Source organism: Pagrus pagrus, assembly GCF_965226575.1.
Source record: "Pagrus pagrus genome assembly, chromosome: 8".
NCBI lineage: Eukaryota > Metazoa > Chordata > Actinopteri > Spariformes > Sparidae > Pagrus > Pagrus pagrus.
The window spans coordinates 807,957-833,386 of NC_140192.1; the positions used below are offsets into that span (position 1 = coordinate 807,957).

Here is a 25,430-nt window from a genome sequence, read left to right on the forward strand (position 1 = left end):
AGGAGACGATGGCTGAGCCTGACTTTATATCATCAGGAGGAGATGATGACTGAGCCTGACTTTATATCATCAGGAGGAGACGATGACTGAGCCTGACTTTATATCATCAGGAGGAGACGATGGCTGAGCCTGACTTTATATCATCAGGAGGAGATGATGACTGAGCCTGACTTTATATCATCAGGAGGAGATGATGGCTGAGCCTGACTTTATATCATCAGGAGGAGATGATGGCTGAGGTTAATGTTTGGGTGAACTGTTCCTTTAAGTGTATTCCTGAAGATGATCCCTGTCAGTTGCAGTGACTCGATGGTTTGCCCTCCAGCGCCCCCTCAGGACAGCAGCAGCCTGCAGGAGATGGCAGCTGGCTCACTCTGACTCTCAGTGGAGTGTTGATCTGAAACATCTTCATGTTTTTACTGCAGAACGAAGAGAAAACGACGACAGGTCTGAACATTTGTTTCTGGTTCTGGTTTGATGAACAAAGCTCAGAGTCGACACTGTTGTGTAAGATTGAACACACAGACTGAGTAAACTCACCTTTGGGACACACACTCAGCTCTACACACACACACACACTGAGGATTTCCCGCTTGTCTGGTGACTCACAGGCATTAGCCAATAGTTGAGTTGATCAATAACTAATCAGAAGGGACTCTGTGTCACACAGTCAGTCTCTCAGTCAGTTGTGTGTTCTGTCGTCAGCGTCAGGATGAAGCTGTGTGTCCTCCTGATGTGTGTGTGTTGTCTCTGTTGGAGGACGGAGGCTGATTCTAGAACGTAAGTCGACGTTTTTCCATATTTCTCGTGATTTTCTGGTTAATTTTTTTTAGAATTTGTTGTTTGAGTCTCAGCAGGTAAAGTGTGTGTACAGGTGTGTACAGGTGTGTGTACAGGTGAGCTCTGCTGCGTGCGTGACAGCAGAAGTATGAAACCTTCTGTGTCTCCAGATGAAGCTGCATCATCTCATAAACTGCCTCCAGTGATGTCCCTCAGTTGCATTGTGGGTAATGTAGGCTCCCGGTTTTAAAAGCAGTCCTCTGCTCCAACACTCACTTTTTTAATTCCACGTTCTTCTTCTTCCTCAAATCCTGCCGCCTACATTACCCACAATGCAACTCAGCCACTGGACGGAGGATCCATATTTTGCTCCCGATCATGTCAGGACACCCTTCACTGCTGCTCCACCACTTCCTGTTTCATCAGGAAGTAAAGCCTCCCTGTGTCGTCCTCTCTCAGGTATCTGATCACAGCTCCTCTCTCGCTGCGTCTGGACGCCGTGGAGACGGTGCTGCTGCAGTTGTTCGATTTCACAGATGAAGTGAGGGTCTACGTCTACTTGAAGACCTCCATGGCGCCCAATCATGTGGTTCTGGCCCAGGAAGTCGTGACCCTCAATGCCCAGAACGACCACCAGGCTGCTGCCAGAGTCCGGGTCAGACATGATGCACAGAGCGAGTCAGCCGGGATTCATCAGCGCTGACCTCGGGCTGAGATTCTGATCATCATGTCTCCTCTTGTTTCCCTCTGCAGCTGTTCCCAGGTCAGCTGGATAAGAGCGTGAGTCATGTGATCCTCCACGTCCAATCACAGGTGATCAACGGCCACCTGTCTATCCCCGTCAGCCGCACCAACGGCTACCTGTTCATCCAGACTGACAAACCGCTGTACACGCCCCATCAGAGCGGTGAGAGCCTCACCTGAACACAACACATCCTCAATGTCCCACAATCCTTTGCACAGCAGTGTAGTACATGTAGTGGAAGTTATAAGGACAATATTCACCTCAGAGACGGAGAAAGAAGCACGAACAGAAAATGCTCAAGTAAAGTACAAATACTGGTGTGTGTGTGTGTGTGCGTGTGTGTGTGTGTGTGTGTGTGTGTGTGTGTGTGTGTGTGTGTGTGTGTCCAGTCAAAGTGAGGGCCTTCTCTCTGAACCAGGAGCTGAGGCCGGCCCAGCGCAGCGTCTTCCTGACCTTTAGAGTGAGTGTAATGACGTATATTGACCAGCAGGGTGCAGCGTGTTGATTGAAGTGATCACAGATCAATAATCTCTCCCCGACAGGACCCACAGAACGTGATCGTGGACATCGTGGAGATGATCGATGTCAGCAACGGAATCCCGTCGATGCAAAACCCCTTCAAGATCCCCATCAAACCAAAGTGAGACCTTTAAAAACCCGACAGACAATTTCATCTGCACACATTCTGACTCAAGGCTGTGCTTCATGTTATCCAAGGATTTCAAGACTGTCTATAGTAATATGTATGTGACTCCAGGCTGTGTGTGATGATATCAATGTGATTCCAGGTTGGGGATTTGGTCCATTGAAGCCTCCTACTCTGATAATTTCACCACTACAGCGAGAGCAGAGTTTGAAGTTAAAGAATACGGTAAGAACAGCAGAAAGCTTCATGTTGGTCGTCAGACATGATTTCAGACGGAGTCAGTTGTTAACTTTTAAGTGTTTTGTATCAGTTCTTCCCAGTTTTTCCATCCAGATGGAACCAGAATTAAACTTCATCAGCTACGGACAATTCAACAGTTTCAACTTCAAGGTGTCTGCCAGGTGAAGACTGGAGCTGACGTCATGATCAGAACGTAACGCTGACTCCTGATTATTCAGCTAACACGTGTGTTTCTGTCAGGTATCTCCACGGCGCTCCGGTGGCTGACGGTGAAGTGTTTCTGCGTTACGGTTACGTTCATGGGAAGAATCCTCCGGTTCTCATCCCCAGCTCTGTTTCCAGAGAGAGAGTAAGAACAGGAGACTGCTGGTGTGCAGCAGAGTTCATGAAGATTGTTTTAATACAGTTCTATTGTTGCAGTGAACTGCTCCTTTAACGTCTGATAAACCAGCTGTGGAGGATTTCTTGATGAACATGTGATCTACAGCTCAGCTCAGAGCACTCAAACGTATTCACCAGCGTCTGTGTGCTTCAGTTGTCCTCGACAGGTGAGGTGGACGTGACGGTCAACATGGAGAAGGTCCTGTCCAAACACGACGGCCCAAAAGACCTCAACAGTCTGGTGGGGAGGTACCTGTACGTGGCTGTCCTGCTGCAGGAGGACACAGGTACACACACCACGCATCCTCAACCTGATGTTTACATCAGGAACACATGTTCACACGCCCAGGTGTGCTCACCCCTCCTCACCCCTCCTCACCCCTCCTCTCTGTCTCACAGGTGGTATCACTCAGGAGGCGGAGTTTGCTGCTGTGAAGTTCGTCAAATCACCTTACAGCCTGAGTCTGGTGTCCACGCCCCCTTTCATCAAACCAGGACTGCCTTATAACATCCAGGTGTGTCACACTACAGCAGGTGTGAACAGGTAGAGGCGGGCAGAGACGCAGAAAGGACTTCAAATAAATAATAGACGACTCTCAGGTCTTAAGATTGCGAGATCTGTGTGAACCTCCAGAACAGTCACTGAATAATGATCGTCTCTGCAGGTGTTGGTGAAGGATCACCTGGACAAACCGGTCAACCGGGTTCAGGTTCGTCTGGTGGAGCGACAGCTGTTCAAAAGTGGAGGTGAGAGCGAGCAAATCCCCTGTCCTGACAGCGCCAACAGCCAATCAGACGGCCTCGCAGTCTTCATCTGCAATGTACCGAGTGATGGAGTCCGGGCGATGCTGAAGGTGAGGAGGAGGAGGAGGAAGAAGAGGAGGAAGAGAAGGAGGAGGAGGGGGAGGAGGAGGAAAAAGAGGAGGAGGAAGAGGGGGAGGAGGGGGAGGAGGAGGAGGAGGAAGAGGAGGAGGAGGGGGATGAGGAGGAAGAAGAGGAGGAGGAAGAGGGGGAGGAGGAAGAGGGGGAGGGGGATGAGGAGGAAGAAGAGGAGGAGGAAGAGGGGGAGGAGGAGGAGGAGGAAGAGGAGGAGGAGGGGGATGAGGAGGAAGAAGAGGAGGAGGAGGGGGAGGAAAAAGAGGAGGAGGAGGAAGAGGAGGAAGAGGGGGAGGAGGGGGAGGAGGGGGATGAGGAGGAAGAAGAGGAGAAGCAAGAGGAGGGGGAGGAGTTTTTACATGTTGTCTACATGTTTTTGTTCAGTTGTTTACTTGTTAGTTTACTTTTTGTACTTGTTGTTTACTCTTTCTCATTGGTTACTTTATTTTTCTTTACGTGTTTACTTGTTGTTGTTTACCTGTTGTTGTTTACCCGTCCTCCCCCTGACACAGTTTGCGACGGCGGACCCCACCCTCCCAGCAGCCAGTCAGGCGGCTCTCAGTCTGGAGGCGGCGGCGTATCACTCTCCTAACCAGCGGTACCTTTACATCGACCCGCCGCTGCCGGGCCGCGGTCTGGAGGTGGGACGCTTCGCCAGCATCAAGGTGTACTCGGCCACGCCCTCCTATGTGCCCGTCAAAGCCCTCAGCTTCCTGGTGAGACAACACAGCTGATGATGCACACTGTCAGTGTTTGTCCTGTTTACATAGTTACTGGTGACATCACTCCCCCTCAGGTGCTCTCTAAAGGGAAGGTGGTGGATTTTGGCAGTCCAAAGTTCGTCTCCAGCGCCGATCACAAACAGAATCTGAGGTTCCGGGTGACGCCCTCCATGGTCCCGTCCATCAGACTGCTGGTCTACTACATCCTGTACGGAGAGGGGACGTCCGAGCTGGTGGCCGACTCCGTGTGGCTGGACGTCAGAGACAAGTGTGTCAACGGACTGCAGGTACGACGAGACACCACTTAGCACACAAACAGGCCGCAGGGTTGTCGAGAGACAACAGTTACCTCCGTCTTTAGATTTAAACTTAGACCTGAAGCGCAGTCCAACTTTAAACTCCACTGACACACAGAGAGCAGCCAGGACGCTGACCTCTGACCTTCATCAGGCTGCAGACGCTCACAGCCAAGTTAAGAAAGTTCACACTGAGAGACAGGAGAGCTTAACACTTGTCAATCGTACGAGTGACATCCTGTATTGATCCACTGATTCCTGAAGCCTGTTGCCACGACGACCTCACCTGTCACATTCACTTTATGATCCCATCAGACACACAGAGGCGAAATAAAGAAGGTTTGCACGAATCAGTCACTGTTTTCTGGAATCCTGTTCGTGACGCCACTTTGTGAGTCCATGAGATGAACTGTGTTAATGGTGGTGTGTGTGTGTGTGTGTGTGTGTGTGTGTGTGTGTGTGTGTGTGTGTCTGTGTGTGTGTGTGTGTGTGTGTGTGTGTGTGTGTGTGTGTGTGTGTGTGTGTCTGTGTGTGTGTGTGTGTGTGTGTGTGTGTGTGTGTGTGTGTGTGTGTCAGACTGAGGTGTCGTATCGTGCGCGGGACTACAAACCAAAGGAAAGGCTCCAGCTGAACATTCAGACCAATCAGGAGGGTCTGGTGGCTCTGTCTGCTGTGGACTCCGCCCTCTTCACACTACGCCCCAACTACAGGGACCCTGTTTCCACGGTAACACAGAACACATCCCATTGGTTAATCTCTGTATCCGGTCTAAGACACGGACAGCATCAGTGACAGGATGTACGGTGGCCTGCAGGTTCTGCGTCACATCGAGCACAGCGACCTGGGCTGCGGCGGGGGCGGCGGCAGAGACAGCGCAGATGTGTTCCGATTGGCTGGCCTCACCTTCATCACCAACGCCAACGCCAACCCATCAACCAGCAGTATGTCAATCAGTCAATCAATCAATCAATCAATCAATCAATCAATCAATCAGTGACCATAGACTGGGCATTAAAACAACTGTGGTTGGATTAATGTGTGTGTGTGTGTGTGTGTGTGTGTGTGTGTGTGTGTGTGTGCAGGTGAAACATGCACAGCAGCTGTGCGTCCAAAGCGAGCTCTGACTGAAGAGGAGAAGAAGAAGAAAGGTGAGAGCAGTTGTTTACTTGTTTACCTGTTGTTCACATGTTGGTTACTTATTTACGAGTTGTTCACATGTTGTTTACGTGTTGTTTATGTTTTGTTCACATGTTGTTTACATGTTGTTTATGTTTTGTTCACATGTTGTTTACATGTTGTTTATGTGTTGTTCACATGTTGTTTATGTTTTGTTCACATGTTGTTTACATGTTGTTCATGTGTTGTTTACATGTTGTTCACATGTTGTTTACATGTTGTTTATGTTTTGTTCATGAGAACAGTCGTGTAGAAGCGGACCAGTCTGATGACACCAACATTAACGCTACAGAACAACAACAAATATCCCATAATGCATCAGTGTGTGTCGGTGCTGATGTCACACGTCCTGAATATTTTCTTTTGTTCCGGCTGATTTATTATCTTCGTCATTATTTCATAAGTTTAACAGTGAAACGATGTCACAGTTTAAATCCCTCAGGGCGACACCCGACCCGTGAGTGAGCAGCAGCTGACTCTGTCCTCCTGTCTGTCCTCCTGTCCTCCTGTCTGTCCTCCTGTCTGTCCTCCTGTCTGTCAGCTGACAGTTACGGTCATGTGAAGAGATGCTGTGAACTCGGGATGAAGTTCATCCCAAAGATCATGACCTGCCAACAGTTCGCTAATCAGCATTACAAGAAACGTCCTCCCTGCTGCCAGGCCTTCAGAGAATGCTGCGAGTTCATGCAGCAGCACCTGGACCAGAACCATGACCTGGTTCTGGGACGCAACGGTGACCACACACACGCACACGCACACATACACACACTGGGTCAGTTCCCCCCTGTGACCTGTAGGGGGCTCCAGAGTGCAGAGATGCTAGTTGCTGTTTTATGCTAACATTAGCATGGCGGCTCAGCTGTACTTTAAAAACATGTTCATTTACAGATTAAAGCTCCTCTGGAGATTTAACATCAGTGGTGTGTGTCAGTAATAACACAGTGTAGTCTGTAGTCCTGAAACCAGAAATCAGTTAGCATGTTAGCATGTTAGCACTTCCTGTCCCCTCAAAGTCTGAGTGTGTTGAATGTGTTTTCAGTTAAATGTGTGAAATAAGGTGTGTGTGGTTACCACAGGCTGAACATATCTACTAACTAACTTCAGTTAGCGACAGACAGACGTCAGACAGCTGATGTCCTCTCACTGAATCCTTTGTTTGTTTTGTTTCTTTCTCAGCTCAGAATGAAATCTGACAGATCTTTACATTGTGTGTGTGTGTGTGTGTGTGTGTGTGTCTGTGTGTGTGTGTGTGTGTGTGTGTGTGTGTCTGTGTGTGTGTGTGTGTCTGTGTGTGTGTGTGTGTGTGCAGCGCTGGGTGCTGACTTCGACCTGGCTCCCTCTCTGGTGCGGAGCTACTTTCCAGAGAGCTGGATGTGGGAGGTGCAGCCCGTCAGGTGACACAAATCAAACACACCCAGCACATTAAAGCAATGCTGGAAAGTAACTAAGTACAATTGCTCGAGTACCATTTTGTTGTACTTGTATTTAGAGTTTAGAGAGAAGTGTTGTACTTTTACTCTATTCAGGCTGTAAAATACATGTAATTCAGATAACTAGTGTAAATTAGTAGATTAAGTTAAAGTAGTGAGATGAGCTTCATGTAACTTTACTTTTGGTACTTTGAGTATATTTCAGTGATGATGCTTCTGACCTCAGTGCTGTAAAAAGTACCCAGTTAACAGTTATACTGAAGTAAAAGTAAAGATGTGGTGTTAAAATATTAGTCTTCAAGTATCTGACCTAAAATGTACTTCAGTATCAAAAGTATAAGTAAAAGTATCTGATCCATATATTTACATGTATGTATACACCGTTTACATGTAATCTGTAAAGTAACTAGTAACTAAAGTTATCAGGTAAATGTAGTGGAGTTGAAGACTAAAGTAGCAGAAAATGGAAAGTAAAGTACAAACACCTCAAAATTGATACTGAAGAACATTTAACCTCAGATACCACAGACTTTCACCAAAGTAATATTTTAACACCATATTTTTACTTTTACTCGAGTACGACTGTCAGTACTTTTTGCAGCACTCAATTGTAACTGAAGTAGAAAATCTGAATACTGAAGTCAGGTGTGAGTAAGTCCGGTACAGTCCAGGATCACTTCAGTAGTTTCAGAACACTTCCTGTTGGACTGAGGTAGAACTCCACCTGCAGCTCCATCAGACTTCAGAACAGCCTGCTGAGGCTGCACTCTAACTCAGTGTCTGTGTTCAGCCCGGGTCAGCTGTCTGCAGTCAGAACTCTACCGGACTCTCTGACCACCTGGCAGATCAGAGCCGTCGGCATGTTCAACGATGGTGAGATTCTCTACAGCCTCGCTCTTTTTACTCTGCTTCATCTATTCCTTCATTTCATCAACGTCATTCAGCCGTCACCTCTCTGCTGCGTCCCCGCAGCTGCCTGATGATATAAAGTCAGGCTCAGTCATCATCTCCTCCTGATGATATAAAGTCAGGCTCAGTCATCATCTCCTCCTGATGATATAAAGTCAGGCTCAGTCATCATCTCCTCCTGATGATATAAAGTCAGGCTCAGTCATTGTCTCCTGATGATATAAAGTCAGGCTCAGTCATTGTCTCCTGATGATATAAAGTCAGGCTCAGCCATCGTCTCCTCCTGATGATATAAAGTCAGGCTCAGCCATCATCTCCTCCTGATGATATAAAGTCAGGCTCAGTCATTGTCTCCTGATGATATAAAGTCAGGCTCAGTCATCATCTCCTCCTGATGATATAAAGTCAGGCTCAGTCATTGTCTCCTGATGATATAAAGTCAGGCTCAGCCATCGTCTCCTCCTGATGATATAAAGTCAGGCTCAGCCATCATCTCCTCCTGATGATATAAAGTCAGGCTCAGTCATCATCTCCTCCTGATGATATAAAGTCAGGCTCAGTCATCATCTCCTCCTGATGATATAAAGTCAGGCTCAGTCATTGTCTCCTGATGATATAAAGTCAGGCTCAGCCATCGTCTCCTCCTGATGATATAAAGTCAGGCTCAGCCATCATCTCCTCCTGATGATATAAAGTCAGGCTCAGTCATCATCTCCTCCTGATGATATAAAGTCAGGCTCAGTCATCATCTCCTCCTGATGATATAAAGTCAGGCTCAGTCATTGTCTCCTGATGATATAAAGTCAGGCTCAGCCATCGTCTCCTCCTGATGATATAAAGTCAGGCTCAGCCATCATCTCCTCCTGATGATATAAAGTCAGGCTCAGTCATCATCTCCTCCTGATGATATAAAGTCAGGCTCAGTCATCATCTCCTCCTGATGATATAAAGTCAGGCTCAGTCATTGTCTCCTGATGATATAAAGTCAGGCTCAGTCATTGTCTCCTGATGATATAAAGTCAGGCTCAGCCATCGTCTCCTCCTGATGATATAAAGTCAGGCTCAGCCATCATCTCCTCCTGATGATATAAAGTCAGGCTCAGTCATCATCTCCTCCTGATGATATAAAGTCAGGCTCAGTCATCATCTCCTCCTGATGATATAAAGTCAGGCTCAGTCATCATCTCCTCCTGATGATATAAAGTCAGGCTCAGTCATTGTCTCCTGATGATATAAAGTCAGGCTCAGTCATTGTCTCCTGATGATATAAAGTCAGGCTCAGCCATCGTCTCCTCCTGATGATATAAAGTCAGGCTCAGCCATCATCTCCTCCTGATGATATAAAGTCAGGCTCAGTCATTGTCTCCTGATGATATAAAGTCAGGCTCAGTCATCATCTCCTCCTGATGATATAAAGTCAGGCTCAGCCATCGTCTCCTCCTGATGATATAAAGTCAGGCTCAGTCATTGTCTCCTGATGATATAAAGTCAGGCTCAGTCATCATCTCATGATGATATAAAGTCAGGCTCAGCCATCATCTCCTCCTGATGATATAAAGTCAGGCTCAGTCATCATCTCCTCCTGATGATATAAAGTCAGGCTCAGTCATCATCTCATGATGATATAAAGTCAGGCTCAGTCATCGTCTCCTCCTGATGATATAAAGTCAGGCTCAGCCATCATCTCCTCCTGATGATATAAAGTCAGGCTCAGCCATCGTCTCCTCCTGATGATATAAAGTCAGGCTCAGTCATCATCTCCTCCTGATGATATAAAGTCAGGCTCAGCCATCGTCTCCTCCTGATGATATAAAGTCAGGCTCAGTCATTGTCTCCTGATGATATAAAGTCAGGCTCAGTCATCATCTCCTCCTGATGATATAAAGTCAGGCTCAGCCATCATCTCCTCCTGATGATATAAAGTCAGGCTCAGTCATCATCTCCTCCTGATGATATAAAGTCAGGCTCAGTCATCATCTCATGATGATATAAAGTCAGGCTCAGCCATCGTCTCCTCCTGATGATATAAAGTCAGGCTCAGTCATTGTCTCCTGATGATATAAAGTCAGGCTCAGTCATCATCTCATGATGATATAAAGTCAGGCTCAGCCATCATCTCCTCCTGATGATATAAAGTCAGGCTCAGTCATCATCTCCTCCTGATGATATAAAGTCAGGCTCAGCCATCATCTCCTCCTGATGATATAAAGTCAGGCTCAGTCATCATCTCCTCCTGATGATATAAAGTCAGGCTCAGTCATCATCTCATGATGATATAAAGTCAGGCTCAGCCATCATCTCCTCCTGATGATATAAAGTCAGGCTCAGTCATTGTCTCCTGATGATATAAAGTCAGGCTCAGTCATCATCTCCTCCTGATGATATAAAGTCAGGCTCAGCCATCATCTCCTCCTGATGATATAAAGTCAGGCTCAGTCATCATCTCCTCCTGATGATATAAAGTCAGGCTCAGTCATCATCTCATGATGATATAAAGTCAGGCTCAGCCATCGTCTCCTCCTGATGATATAAAGTCAGGCTCAGTCATTGTCTCCTGATGATATAAAGTCAGGCTCAGTCATCATCTCATGATGATATAAAGTCAGGCTCAGCCATCATCTCCTCCTGATGATATAAAGTCAGGCTCAGTCATCATCTCCTCCTGATGATATAAAGTCAGGCTCAGCCATCATCTCCTCCTGATGATATAAAGTCAGGCTCAGTCATCATCTCCTCCTGATGATATAAAGTCAGGCTCAGTCATCATCTCATGATGATATAAAGTCAGGCTCAGCCATCATCTCCTCCTGATGATATAAAGTCAGGCTCAGCCATCGTCTCCTCCTGATGATATAAAGTCAGGCTCAGTCATCATCTCCTCCTGATGATATAAAGTCAGGCTCAGCCATCGTCTCCTCCTGATGATATAAAGTCAGGTGAAGTCTCGTAGTCCACAGAACATTTCTGGAGCTTCACAGTAAAACAGAGTTGCAGCGTTCTGCTGAACACCTGAAGCAGCTGGAGATGATTTAAACATCAGATGTCTCCATGCAGCTCGTCTGCTGTGATCACAGAGATCACACTGATCTGAGGAGACCAGATTTAACCCTTCAATAATGAAGTCTTCACTGGAGCTGCTGAGCTAACAAGTGTTAGCATCAGGTAGTTCTGCTGAGCTAACAGTGTTAGCGACCGCACATGGAGGATGTAAATACCGTCTTCTAACAGTGAGCACGTGAGCAGGTTGAGGTGACCTCAGGTGTGTCTCTCCTGCAGGTATCTGTGTCGCGGAGCCTCTTCAGGTGTCGGTCAGTCTGCCGCTCAGCGTGGACGTCCCGCTGCCCTATCAGGTGGTCCGAGGAGAACAGCTGGAGCTGAAAGGCTCTGTGTACAACCAGCAGCCCGACCCCATCACGGTACCACAGTCAACTACATTTCCCATGATGCTCTGCCTGTTTGATCAGTGGTAAAGGACAGAGTTTGAATGCTACATGTTAAAGATACAATCTATAATAATTAACCATCTGTCAAATTCATATTCAAAACCAACAGGGGGCAGCAGATCACCAGAGTAACTGCTAATTGCTGCCGTTAGCTTGTTAGCTCAGTTAGCTGTGCAGCTAGCAGTCCAAACATCAAAACTGTTACTTCTTCACATTCTGTTGATAATTGTATTTATTTTTTGAATGTTTTCTCAGGTTAGTCTGTAACATCTCGTCTCGTCCTCAGTACTGCGTGACGCTGACGGTCGGCCCGGCGCTGTGTCTGCTGCAGTCCCAGCCAGCCACCGGGGGGGCGGGGCTTCACTCCACCACCTGCACCTGGAGCCGCCTGTCAGCCAAGGAGGTGGGGAAGGTGAGCTTCACTGTGCTGGGCCTGGAGCCCGGAGAACACACCCTGACCTTCACCCTGAAGACACGCAATGGACCCAAAGACATCCTGGAGAAGAAGCTGCGGGTGGTGGTGCGTATCAAGATGGACGACATGTTGTTTAACATCAAGCCTGGAGAAAGAAACTTCTCTGGACAACGAGTCATTAAATTACTTCTTAAAAGAAGTGTATTCATTTTAAAATTCTGCTGACTAAATATCAAAATATCAGCCAGGATAAGATGGCCAACATGGCAGCCATTTTAAATCACTCAGTCATGTTTCAGTGCTTCTTTCCAGATTTGATTCCAGATTTTTGTTCATCTGCTGCTCAGTGAAACATCATCAGTTCATCCATCCTGTGATGATCACAGTGAAAACAAAGCTGCTGCTCACAGAAATCCTTCATTCAATACACTAAACGTACTGAGATCACACTGACTTCATTTATCTGGAGATCAGGTTTGAAGAGTCAGAATCATGTAAGGTGACAGTGGGTGAATCGGATCGGACCGGTGCTGTTTCCTCTCCTGCTGTTCCCTTTAACGTTGCTTGTGTTTGCAGCCTGAAGGAGTGAAGAAGGAGCTGATGTCTGGAGGGACGCTCGACCCGCAGGGACGCTACGGTACGTTTCCTGACAACCACCAGCAGGATGAGGTCATCTGAGGTCTCTGTGTCTCTGTGTCAGTCTGTGTCAGTCTGTGTCTCTCTGTCAGTCTGTGTCAGTCTGTGTCTCTGTGTCAGTCTGTGTCTCTGTGTCAGTCTGTGTCAGTCTGTGTCTCTCTGTCAGTCTGTGTCAGTCTGTGTCTCTGTGTCAGTCTGTGTCTCTGTGTCTCTGTGTCAGTCTGTGTCTCTGTGTCTCTGTCAGTCTGTGTCAGTCTGTGTCTCTGTGTCAGTCTGTGTCTCTGTGTCTCTGTGTCAGTCTGTGTCTCTGTGTCAGTCTGTGTCTCTGTGTCTCTGTGTCAGTCTGTGTCTCTGTGTCTCTGTGTCAGTCTGTGTCAGTCTGTGTCTCTGTGTCTCTGTCAGTCTGTGTCTCTGTGTCAGTCTGTGTCTCTGTGTCTCTGTGTCAGTCTGTGTCTCTGTGTCTCTGTGTCAGTCTGTGTCAGTCTGTGTCTCTGTGTCAGTCTGTGTCAGTCTGTGTCTCTGTGTCTCTGTGTCAGTCTGTGTCAGTCTGTGTCTCTGTGTCAGTCTGTGTCTCTGTGCTGCTGCAGGTTCAGAGAAGATGAGCGTGGAGCTGAAGAACAACCTGCCGACCAACATCGTTCCCAACACGGCTGTGCAGAGGATGCTGACCATCCATGGTGAGACACAGTGAGCTCTGTGTGGGCCGGACTTTATGTTTCTGCTCGTAACTGACAAAGACTGAGTTTTTCTGGTACATTTAATCTTTTGAACCCTGGAACACAACTCACCCAGCCGTCACTCTACAAACAGCTTTTATCAGCTGATCTAAATATAACTGCAGCTCCAAGTGACGAGATGAAACATCGTCTGACACAATTCTGATGTATTCTTGATGCTATGAGATACTAAATGAATTTATTGGTTCTGATGAACAGTTGAGGTCCGGTCTGAACAGTTGACACAGTATGTGTCGTGTTTTTGAACAGGTGAGGTTCTCGGAGACGTCCTGTCGGTGGCGCTCAGCCCAGAGGGCGTCCGGCAGCTCCTCAACCTGCCAGCCGGGTCAGCAGAGGCCGCGCTCGATGAACTCCTCCCCCTGATCCAGGTGTACCAGTACCTGGAGACGGCGAGGCACTGGGACATTCTGGGAGAAAACGTCCAGGAGAGCTCAAGAGGTCTGAGACAGAAGATCAGAGAGGGTGAGGACACACTGAGGACACACTGAGGACACTGAGGACACTGAGGAGGTTCATGTTTATTTATCAACTGTGTCTGTGTGTGTGTGTGTGTGTGTGTGTGTGTGTGTGTGTGTGTGTGTGTGTGTGTGCAGGTCTGATCGCCATCAGTTCGTTCAGACGTGGAGACTCGAGCTACAGCATGTGGATGAACAGAGAATCCAGCACCTGGTCAGAACACACATGCGCGCGCACGCACACACACACACACACACACACACACACACACACACACGCACACACACACACACACACACACACACACACACACACACGCACACGCACACACACACACACACACACACACGCACACACACACACACACACACACACACACACAGGCCTCTACTTGTGCTGTCCTAGTGGTCAAATTAAGAACAACATCTCTGTCAGCTACATTAACCTGCGTCTGGTCTGATGTCACTTCCTGCTCTATATGAAACAAACCCGTCCATCACTGAGACAAACAGACGCCATGGTTCTGCTCAAAGACAGAAAGAAGTTCATGCAGAACATTTGCTGAATTTACAAGAAGGAACAAATCAGTCAGAATCAGTCAGAGACAGAGTTTCACACAGTTTATAAAGTGTCTCCAACTCAACAACCCACTAAACTGACACATTTGTTAAGGGAGTCTGGTGAGATCTGTGTGCCCCTGTGTCTCTCCTCTGTGCCCTCCCCTCAGGCTGACAGCTCAGGTGGTGAAGACTCTGTCTGCGGCCGATCCGCTGGTCTCTGTGGACCATCAGTCGGACCATCGTCAGTCTCTGTCAGAATCTGTGGCCTGGTTGATCCACAGCACTCAGCAGCCGGACGGGTCGTTCACCGACACATCCTCCTTCAGACCCAACAAAGTCATGGTGAGCAGCGACTCTTCTTCTTCTGTTTCCTTTGTTACTGAGTAACACTTCCTGTCAGCGTCTCACTATGTTTTGGGTAAAATGTGATCTTCAGACATCAGTGTTTTCTGATTGGCTGCAGGTTGCAGGGGCAAATGCAGTCGACCAATCAGTGTATCTGACGTCCTTCGTGCTGATCGCGTTACACAAAGCGACGAGCATCAAAGATCCAATCCTGCAGCTCCAAGTGAGAACACACCGCCTCCTCTTCCTCCTGTCACCTCCTAATCCTCCTCGGTCTCTCCTCACCTTGTTTCCTCTCCTCTCGTGCTCTTCGCTCTCAGTTTCAGGAAGACAGCAAGACGTCTGCAGCAAACTACATTTCCCAGCATGCCTCAGGTGTGAAAAGCGTGTATGTGCGTGCGGTAGCGACCTACGCTCTGACCCTTCATGACCCCAACAGCATGACGGCCTCCACGCTGCTCCTCCACCTGGAGAGGAAGGCTCAGAGCAAAGGTGTGTTTGATTCTCACACATCCCCGTCCGAGTTATATTAAATGACATCACAGAAAGACATAAAGACATAAAGACATAAAGACAGACAGTCAGTTCACCGATCAGTTGTCAGTTAAATGTTTATGATCGATATTCTTTTTAGTTCAAGTGTTTGAAGTTTCAAGATTTTATTCAGTTTTTTTCTGATTATTATTTAAATTAATTTCTCTCTCTGACATGAAAAATAAATACATTTGTTGTGTGTGTGTGTGCGTGTGTGTGTGCGTGTGTGTGTGTGTGCGTGTGTGTGTGTGTGCGTGTGTGCAGGTAACCCCGTTGTGCTCAGGTACTGGAAGGAGGCCAATGTGACAGCTGATTGGCTGAAACCCGACCAATCCAGCGGCCTGACAGTGGAGATGACAGTATACGTGCTGCTGACTCTGCTCCTCAAGGTGACGCTACTTCCTGTTTACTTCCTGTTCAGTCTCTTGTCTCTTTGTCTCGTCCTCATCATGAGGAGCGTGAGACTCTTTGTTGTCCTCCAGTCGTGAACCTTCATCATCAGTGTTTACAGAGAGTCTCGCTCTGTCTCGTTAGCTTGCGTGACAGCGCGCAGCTACGTCATAACGTTCGACTGCTTTGTAAAAATATTCTGTCTGGTCGAGCAGAAACTGTTTTTTCTTGGTGAAAGTTTGCAGTGAAATTAAGACGCTCGGTGTAAAAATGTCTCTGAACGTTGTTTTCCTCGAACATCACGATCGTCTCCTGTCATATCAAACATGCTCAACACCCTCTGACCCGCACTGTGATGACATGTTTAGATGTCTCGTTGATGTCTTGAAGCATTAATGTTGAATCAATCAATCAATCATGTCTCCGTCTTGACAACCATGACTGTAACTTGTCACTTGAGGTGAGTGAACAAGCAACGCTGACTCACTGTCGTCATGAGATTCACTGCTGTTCTGCCTCTTTTTCTATTTTTTGGAGATTGTGTTCATGTTTTCGAGGACGTAACGGGCCGGACTGAGACGTATTTTGCCCGTGTGTGATGGATAAAAACACGCTGCTGCTCGTCAGCTTTGTATTTAGACGTCTTTCATTGTGTCACAGATTTAATTTGAAATGATTCAAAGATGAAATTAAAGTCAAACATGCTGATTATTGATTATTGGATCTGTGTTAAAGGGGAGAATCCAGGACGCTAACCCCGTCCTGTCCTGGCTGACCCAGGATCAGCACTATGGAGAGGGTTTCTACTCTATACAGGTACACACACACACAAACACACTGTAACACACATACAGATGTTCTGTTGGGTGACCTTTGACCTGTCTCTGTCTCTCAGGACACAGTCTTGACTCTGGAGGCGCTGACAGAGTACAGCAGAGCCGTCCCTCGAGCCGTCCTCAATCAGGACATCGACATCCGCAACAGGAAGGGTTCTATGGGACGAGTCCAGCTGACCCAGAGCCGACCCGTGGCCTCGCCCATCCAGGTGAGAGTGAGACAGGAGGACGATGGTGAGACGGGTCTGCTGTGTTTCTGTCCTTCCTTCTACCTGTGTCTTTCTCTCCCCAGGTGACGAATAATGATGACATCACCGTGTCCACGGGTTACGGGAGGGGCGTGTCCACTGTGAAGGTGGGTGTGGTTTAATCCAGCAGGCTGTCTGAGTGAGACGTTGGACTGTAACTGTCCCCCGCTGTGTTTCCAGATGAAGACGGTTTACTATGAGACCACCGCGTCCACACACAACTGCAACTTTGACCTCACTATAGAGGTGGCGGGCCCCGACACCTCCAGCAGTGAGTATTCAATTAGGTCTGTCTGTCTGTGTGTCTGTCTGCCTGCCTGCCTGTCTGCCTGTCTGCCTGCCTGTCTGTCTGCCTGCCTGCCTGCCTGTCTGCCTGCCTGCCTGTCTGTCTGTCTGCCTGCCTGCCTGTCTGTCTGTGTGTGTATGTGTCTGCCTGTCTGCCTGCCTGCCTGTCTGCCTGTCTGCCTGCCTGTCTGCCTGTCTGTCTGCCTGCCTGCCTGCCTGCCTGTCTGCCTGCCTGCCTGTCTGTCTGTCTGCCTGCCTGCCTGTCTGTCTGTGTGTGTATGTGTCTGCCTGTCTGCCTGCCTGCCTGTCTGCCTGTCTGCCTGCCTGTCTGTCTGTCTGTCTGCCTGCCTGCCTGCCTGCCTGCCTGTCTGTCTGTCTGTCTGCCTGCCTGTCTGTCTGCCTGTCTGCCTGCCTGTCTGTCTGTGTGTGTATGTGTCTGCCTGTCTGCCTGCCTGTCTGTCTGTCTGCCTGCCTGCCTGCCTGTCTGTCTGTCTGCCTGTCTGCCTGCCTGTCTGCCTGTCTGCCTGCCTGCCTGTCTGTCTGCCTGCCTGCCTGCCTGCCTGCCTGTCTGTCTGTCTGCCTGCCTGCCTGCCTGCCTGTCTGCCTGCCTGCCTGTCTGTCTGCCTGCCTGTCTGCCTGCCTGCCTGTCTGTCTGCCTGTCTGTCTGTCTGCCTGTCTGTCTGTCTGTCTGCCTGCCTGTCTGCCTGCCTGCCTGTCTGTCTGCCTGTCTGTCTGTCTGCCTGCCTGCCTGCCTGCCTGCCTGCCTGTCTGCCTGCCTGCCTGTCTGTCTGTCTGCCTGTCTGCCTGTCTGTCTGCCTGCCTGCCTGCCTGTCTGTCTGTTACCAGAGTAAATGTCCTCTCCTCCTCAGATCCCAGTATGAGCACTCCTCACATTGTCGCCTGTGCAAAGTAAAAAAGTTTTTTCTCAAATTTTATTGAACATAAAAGACTAAATATTCATCCGCTCATCAGAGACTGACCAGGACCCACATGTACATCGTGTGTGTGTGTGTGTGTGTGTGTGTGTGTGTGTGTGTGTGTTACAGGTATAAACCTCCTCCTAACGAGGTGTCGACAGAGTCCGGTCTGACAGTGATGAAGATCCAGCTGCCCACAGGTGTTGATGCGTACCTGGAGGACCTGAGACAGGTGACAGTGTGAGGACAGACAGTTGCGTCTCCGTCCTCCTGTTTTTGACCGTTTTGATTTGCACATAAAGACAAAACACACTGATCTGAACATCCTGACAAACTGAACTACATGTTGTGTAACAAACTGTCTTCATCTGTTGTCCCACAGTTCAGAGACGCGATGGTGCCGAGCATCTCTCACTATGAGCTCCAAGGACAAACTGTGGTCATTCAGATGGACGCTGTGAGTAACGGACGCACCTGTTTATTGGATAACTTCCTGTCTGGTTGCTAGGTTCAATGTGATAACTTCCTGTCTGGTTGCTAGGTTCAATGTGATAACTTCCTGTCTGGTTGCTAGGTTCAATGTGATAACTTCCTGTCTGGTTGCTAGGTTCCCTCAGACAGCTTCCTGTGTGTTGGTTTTCGGGTCAGGACCACGTTCAAGGTGACCGGGGCCAGCGAGTCCCTGTTTAGCGTCTATGAGCCGCAGGACAAAGGTGAGAGTCTTGACTGCTGTGCATCCTGGGATTTGTAGTCTTTATCAGGTCTGTTTGTAGTTTTGACATTCAAACAGAAAACGTATAAAATCTAAAAACTGATGAAAGACGTGAGTTCAGAGTTATGAGGCACAAAGTCCAGATTTGTATTTTTTTTTCTTGTTAAAGTTATTAAATACTTTTTTAAAGTCAAGGGTTCTGACTGTGGAAGTGAAGATTATGATCAGCACCATGACGTTCTGAGTCAGAACTCTGAGGGACCAGATCAAATTTATGTCTAAGATATTTAATCAGAATCGAACGTATGAGGTCATATCAGCAGACTCATAAGTTCGACCTGATCCGAGTGTTTCTGTCCACAGAGCTTTGCTTTACTTTTTCTTTTCCTAGATGAGATGTGTGTGGAGTACAGAGAGGTGGTTAGCCTAGCTTAGCACAAAGACTGGAAGCGGGGGGACTGTTCGTCGAGCTTTATCTAAAGAGAAAAAATTCCACGGACCAACAACTCAGAGTCTGTAAACCCGAAGTCCTTTAAACTCTGGTGTCATCGTCTGTTTTGTGTCCTGCAGGAAGTTTGTGCACCAAACAGTTCTCCTCCGAGGAGCAGAAGCTGCAGCGCCTCTGTGTGGGCCAACAGTGTCAGTGTATGACAGGTAACTGCTGCCTTCTGATTGGCTGAGCTCAGCTGTCACTCGCTCCTCTGGTTGGATGATTTCACGCAGTACTTCCTGTTGTTGTGTACGTTATGTTGTTAATGTGTTGTTGTTGTTGTGTAGCTGCGTGCGCTGCCTACAGAGGAAAGATCGATGTGACTCTGACAGCAGGCAAACGGACCGATGAGACCTGCAGGCCGCACATCAAATACGGTGAGGATGACATTTATTGTTAAATTAAACTGGACCAGAACCGCTGCAGGGAAGAATCCACAGAAGTGATGCTGATCCGTCAGCATGAAGACACGTGTTGCCAGGTGGGAAATATAGGATTATCGTACCGGGGACATAAAATTATCGTATTTTTGGGGAAATTATCGTACACGTCATAACCAAAATAACAAGTCTATTGATGCGCTATAGTCACTCTAGTGTTTAATAGCGTCTAACAGGCACTCACGGCTTTGTGGCGTCAGTACAGAATGGATTCACAGCACCACATCAGCACCGGACCCGACTGGAGCGTCTCGTGGGGCTGGCGCAGCGGACCATTCAACCAATCATGCTCGTTGTTCTGAGGCAAACGCATGGACGTCACGTAGCTCACATTTGGAAAAGCACAATTGGCTGGAAACTTGTCACAGTGGAAACAGATGCCTTCAGGGTTCACAAAAAAGCTCCGGCAGACGGGTGCTGCAGGCTGATTACAACCACACATTCACAGATTTGGGATTGTTGATCGTACATCGTACAGAAGGCAAAATTATCGTACAAATATGATAACTATGGTACACCTGGCAACACTGGCCTGTGTTCACGTTTTGTTAGATGGAGGTTTTATACAGCACATCAGATCCAGTGTGTGTGAGTCCGACATCATGTGCGTCAACACACACGTTTCCAACACACACTCTCACACTGTGATGACGTGATGAGTTCTGTAGTGAGCAGCTACGTTACACACCTGTGGTTTGTGTGTATGTGTTGTTCCACTCAGAAGCTGTAGGGGGCCCAATCACACAAAATTACAACTTCTACATAATGTTGCTTTAAATGCCACATGTTCATTAGGCTCATTAAGTTAGTCAGGTATAAACTTCAGCTTATCTTTCTGTAATATACAGTTAATAATCGGCTTTCATACGCAGCAGGTATGTTTTAAACAAATAAACATCAAAATACATCGAAAACAATTTATTCTCTGACTGAAGCCGGCGCCTGTAGCCACAGCCCCGATACAAGCTCTGCATCTCAAACTGGTTATTCTGTCTCCTGGAATAAATCACACATGTCGTTATTTCATTATTATTATTCATATTGACTCGACATGATAGAAAATACACACACACACACACACACACACACACACACACACACACACACACACATCATGTCATTCACTGCTCTCTGTTTGTCTCCTGCAGCCTATAAGGTGACAGTGGTGTCTTCAGCAGCAGAGGGAGACTTTATGACCTACACAGCCACCGTAGTTGAAGTCCTGAAGAACTCAGATAAAGGTGAAGTACACAGATTTAAACCAGCATCATCCCGTCGCTGCGGCGCTTTGTTTGACTTAAGACCAACTCAGTTTCTCAGGACGTCACACAAGTTATTGATATTTTATGTTTAAATATGTAAATGAGGCTATCTAATTAAATATGCATTAATTAGGATGAATGTTGAGAAACAGAAATCTGAAGTAAGATAAACACATAAATGCGTATTTTGACATTTTCTTTCCACGAATCTCAAAGAAGACGTGAAGGAAGAAAATGTGTCTGAAGCCGCCTGTAGAAATGTTCTGTCACCTGACTTCCTGTCACCTTGATGACATCATGTTACCTGTTCGTTCTGTCTCTTGTAGAGTTTGAGGCGGTGAGTTCAGGTACAGAGGTGGACCTGGTGAAGAAGGTCACCTGCAGTGCAGTTGATATCCAGAACAACAAACAGTACCTGGTGATGGGCTCCAGCGGGTCAGAGGTCAAACTCAACCAGGGCTTCAAGTCAGTGTCTCTCTACCTCTCTCTCACCTGTAGTTCTTCTTCTTCTTCTTCTACTTCTTCGTCTTCTTCTTCTACTTCTTCTTCTCCTTCTTCTTTTTAATGTGACTGTGTTTGTCTCGCAGGTATCGTCTTCCTCTGGACTCTGAGGCGCTGGTGGAGCTGTGGCCGACAGATTGTAGTTCTCCTGAGTGTGTGGACTACGTTTCCCAGCTGGATGACTTTGCTCTGGACCTGCAGTTGGTCAGCTGCCCTGACTCCTGAGGGGCGTTTGTAGAGCGCTGAGGATGACATGTTGTCAGCTCGCAGTTTAAATGTGGTTTTATTTCTTCTTCTTCAGATTGTTTTCATAATCTGACAATAAAGTTAAAATAATCTGATGATGAACATGTTTCTGTTGATCGTTTGTTTCATCAGCTACAGACACCAACAGATACTCAATGATAGAAAGTAACTTTTACTCAAGTTCTGTACTCAAGTGTCATTTTGAGGTGATATTGGAACCAGTTTGTGCCTGTTTATACTTCTACTCCTCAATATTTCATTTTTTACTGCAGTACATTTATCTGACAATTATGGAGTATTCAAGTATGCAGATACTTCAAGTACTAACAACACACTGCAAAAATACTGTTACAGGACAAGTACTGCATTGAAAATGTGCTTAAAATATTCAAAATAAAATGTTCTTGTGTGACAATGATACTTAAGTAAACGCAGAACTTTAACATGTAATTAATCAGAGATGCAATATAACTAAGTACTTCTACTCAAGTACTGCAGTTAAGTAACATTTGAGGTACTTGTACTTAAGTATGACTTTTGGGTACTTTTTACAACACTGGTTATTTCGGTTTGTCAGATCACTGTGTGGATTACTAAACAGTAATGGAAGAAGTATTAAAATACTCTGTTACAAGTAAAAGTCCTGCATTCAATATTTAGGCGTTAAAATATAAGCAACAAAATGTACTTGAAGTATCAAAAGTAGAAGTACTCATAAGGCCCCTTGTTGGTGTTATATTCAGTGATGGAATGTAACAAAGTACATTTACTCAAGTACTGTACTAGAGTACAATTCTAAGGTACTTGTACTTTACATGAGTATTTTCTATTTTCTGCAGCTTTATACTTACACTCCACTACATAAATATAGAACTTTTTACTCAACTACATTTATTTGATTACTTTAGTTACTAGTTACTTTACAGATTACATACTGCATCATTTTAATTAATTGATTTTGTCATCAATCAGATAAAAACTGATTGTGACGATCAGCTGACTCACAGTTTATACACATGTATATGGATCAGTTACTTTATTGATACTGTTGATACTTAAGTACATTTATTATCAGATACTTTGAGACTTTTACTCGAGTACTATTCATATATGTGACTTTTACTTTGACCAAAGTAATATTTTCACACCATATCTTTACTTTTACTCCAGTATGACTGTTGGTACTTGTATAACCCTGTGAATGATCCGGTATTTTTACATTCCGGTACTGTTACTTCACTGAAGTATCTGATTACTTCACTGAAGTATCTGATTACTTCTCTCTCTTTGAACTCAGTTTCTTTACGTCAGCAGCGTTACACTTGTGCTGCCTTAACGTACCATCGGAAACATTGTAACTGTCAGTCTCGCACACGTTTAACATGGCAGTTAATCATCCGATAAACACGATACTTTGCAGATGCAGTTAAAAAAACAATGACGGAATTTGAAATCTGGATAATAATCTGTTCTTCGTGTAATCAATATGGCATGTCAATTATTTATTAAAGAGAGGCTATAGCAAGTATTTCGTTGGTACCGTCAGAACGTGAGGGAATAATCCGAGTTTATGAGGAGAGCGTGAAGGCAACATCCACCTGCAGCTCTCAGGAGCGTGTCTGAATCAAAGCGTGTGTGTGTGTGTGTGTGTGTGTGTGTGTGTGTGTGTGTGTGTGTGTGACGTCCTGCTCTCAGCTCATCTCTAACTAACGCTAACCTGGGTTACGTCACTACACCGGCTTTGTATCGGCTGGTTCCCATGGAGACGGAGGATTAACTAACGCTAACGCTAACGTTAGCAGAGGTAAAGTTAACCGTTAACCGTCGGTCTGTGTCGGTCACCAGGAGCCGGTCCGCCCGGTGTAGCTGTTGGAGGCTGTTAGCTGTTAGCTGTTAGCTCACTGAGTATAAAGTTAAAGTCCCCGCTAGTTAAAGCTTTGGGTTTCTATGGTGACCACATACTAACCAGGCTAAAGCTGAGCTAAAGCTACTTATCTGATAATTTAACCAGCTAATTGATGCTGACAACAGCGAGGACAGAGGTTCAGTCTGACCAGTAAGTTTACTGGTGGTTGATTTTAATTACTGACGTTAACTTTAGCCAGTTAACTCTTTAAAGACTGGTTAAGTTTGTTGACTTCTCACTAGCTAGCAGCTTCAGGTTAGCAGGTTTCTGTGACCTGATGAGGAATAATTCACTGCTGACAGGTAATGAGACTCAAGTTCTTCAAATATAATGTTAATTAATAATGATAAATAAAAGTCATAAAAACTTTAGTTTTACAGCGCTTCGCTAAACAAAGTCACACAGTGCTTTACAGAGATATCAAACAGTACGTGTGAGAACATTTATTCAGAAGTGTGCTCAAGAAGATTTAAGAGAAGCTCAGACTTAGTTTGTAATGAAGCATAATTAACTAAATACAAATAAATACAATTATGACACAATTAAGATGAGAAGGACAGAGGCAGCTCTGTGATTGGCTGTCCACACATTCAGTTTAAAGAAACAGCCAATCAGAATGAAAATAATATGTCATAAAAATGTGCTTTTTGAGGTTTTAAACCTTTTTGGATCGTTATAGGATGGTTACATGTTTTATCTGTATTTATCAAATAATCATTTAAATGTCTTTACACCATTCTCTTAAACTGAAGTCTTTACTGGAGCTGCTGAGCTCAGAGTGTTAGCGTGCGCTCTGTCTGACCTGGATTCACGAGCTAACTGCACCTCCAGGGTGTAAATAAAGTTTTGTCAGACCAGCAGAACGCTGCAACGCTGTTTTACTGTGAAGCTCCAGAAATGTTCTGTGGAGATAATGACTGAATTTAAGTTTTTGGGTGAACTGCTCCTTTAAGCTCTCCAAAGAACAGATCCCATTAGGATCATTCATGGTTAGATGTCACGGAGAGGACTGGTTGGAATTTGGTAAGGTTACAGAATACACCATAACACCTTCTGGCTGTCTCACCACCTGTCTGTCTCTCGTCTGTCCTCAGCCTGTCCAGCTGTCTGGTCCAGAGATGGAGGAGCAGAGGGAGGCAGGAGGAGCTGCAGACTCTCAGGAGAACAGGGGAGGTAGAGGAGGAAATGTGGACACAAAGCTTTAAAACCACATGAGGTAATTAGTAATCAGTAATCAATACTCTCCTGTCAGGTATCAGGTACATAACAGAGGAGCTGCTGCTGAAGCTGACTGGCTGTCGGTCTGTGGTTCTGATTCGATCCCTCAACCTGTCGTCATTAACTGGAGACAAACGGATCAAGGTCAGAACACACTGGTACTGTTAGTGCCACGGTCCATACTGCTGCTACTGCTGCTTATATTAGTGCTATCATTACCTTTGGTGTGTGTGTGTGCGTGTGTGTGTGTGTGTGTGCGTGTGTGTGTGCGTGTGTGTGTGTGTGTGTGTGTGTGTGTGTGTGTGTGTGCGTGTGTGTGTGTGTGTGTGTGCGTGTGTGTGTGTGTGTGTGTGTGTGTGTGTGTGTGTGTGTGTGTGGGGTTCAGTTCATAGAGAACCTTCATGGCTGTCAGCGTCTGGAGAGTTTAAGACTGAACCACAACGTGATCCAGAGGATGGAGAGACTGAACACTCTGACACAGCTGAGAGAGCTGCAGCTGGCACACAACAACATCCAGTGAGACACACACACACACACCCACACCCACACACACACACACACACACACACACACACACACACACACACACACACACACACACTGATTAACAGTATATTTGTGCAGTCCTGTGATGGTGGGAGTAGATAAAGAT

General features: G+C 46.5%; 2 protein-coding genes across 12 annotated transcripts in view; both read left to right on the forward strand.

Annotated features, from left to right (window-relative positions):
- The first annotated feature begins 706 nt into the window (after positions 1-706).
- Positions 707-21,749, forward strand: c5 (complement component 5). Its single transcript, XM_084359471.1, has 42 exons — positions 707-780; positions 1,240-1,435; positions 1,534-1,687; positions 1,915-1,985; positions 2,068-2,165; positions 2,314-2,396; positions 2,482-2,572; positions 2,652-2,760; positions 2,947-3,079; positions 3,192-3,307; positions 3,458-3,646; positions 4,181-4,384; positions 4,465-4,677; positions 5,263-5,412; positions 5,501-5,627; positions 5,769-5,834; positions 6,404-6,595; positions 7,172-7,256; positions 8,083-8,165; positions 11,478-11,617; positions 11,931-12,164; positions 12,636-12,696; positions 13,283-13,372; positions 13,682-13,894; positions 14,026-14,101; positions 14,616-14,790; positions 14,912-15,016; positions 15,114-15,285; positions 15,592-15,716; positions 16,453-16,533; positions 16,613-16,762; positions 16,846-16,908; positions 16,982-17,072; positions 17,956-17,995; positions 18,133-18,235; positions 18,386-18,460; positions 18,611-18,716; positions 19,286-19,369; positions 19,493-19,582; positions 20,794-20,886; positions 21,234-21,372; positions 21,495-21,749. Exons 1-42 carry the CDS (start codon positions 713-715, stop codon positions 21,631-21,633), a joined length of 5,073 nt encoding a protein of 1,690 aa, XP_084215597.1. The 5' UTR covers positions 707-712; the 3' UTR covers positions 21,634-21,749.
- A 1,513-nt stretch (positions 21,750-23,262) lies between these two features.
- cntrl (centriolin) overlaps positions 23,263-25,430 on the forward strand; it is a 37,810-nt gene continuing 35,642 nt past the window's right edge. For 5 of the 11 annotated variants that reach the window (XM_084360693.1, XM_084360694.1, XM_084360702.1 and 2 more), the window contains exons 1-4: positions 23,264-23,458; positions 24,655-24,733; positions 24,813-24,922; positions 25,164-25,294. In XM_084360693.1, the coding sequence (XP_084216819.1) occupies positions 24,679-24,733; positions 24,813-24,922; positions 25,164-25,294 (296 nt within the window). In that variant the 5' untranslated portion in view covers positions 23,264-23,458; positions 24,655-24,678. The other 6 variants (XM_084360697.1, XM_084360698.1, XM_084360696.1 and 3 more) reach the window with 6 other exon arrangements.

Coding starts and splice junctions, on each gene's coding strand:
- c5 (XM_084359471.1), top strand. CDS start 713: ATGAAGCTGTGTGTCCTCCTGATGTGTGTGTGTTGTCTCTGTTGGAGG. Junction 2,397..2,481: donor GTTTGAAGTTAAAGAATACG/GTAAGAACAGCA, acceptor GTTTTGTATCAG/TTCTTCCCAGTTTTTCCATC. Junction 3,647..4,180: donor GAGTCCGGGCGATGCTGAAG/GTGAGGAGGAGG, acceptor CCCCTGACACAG/TTTGCGACGGCGGACCCCAC.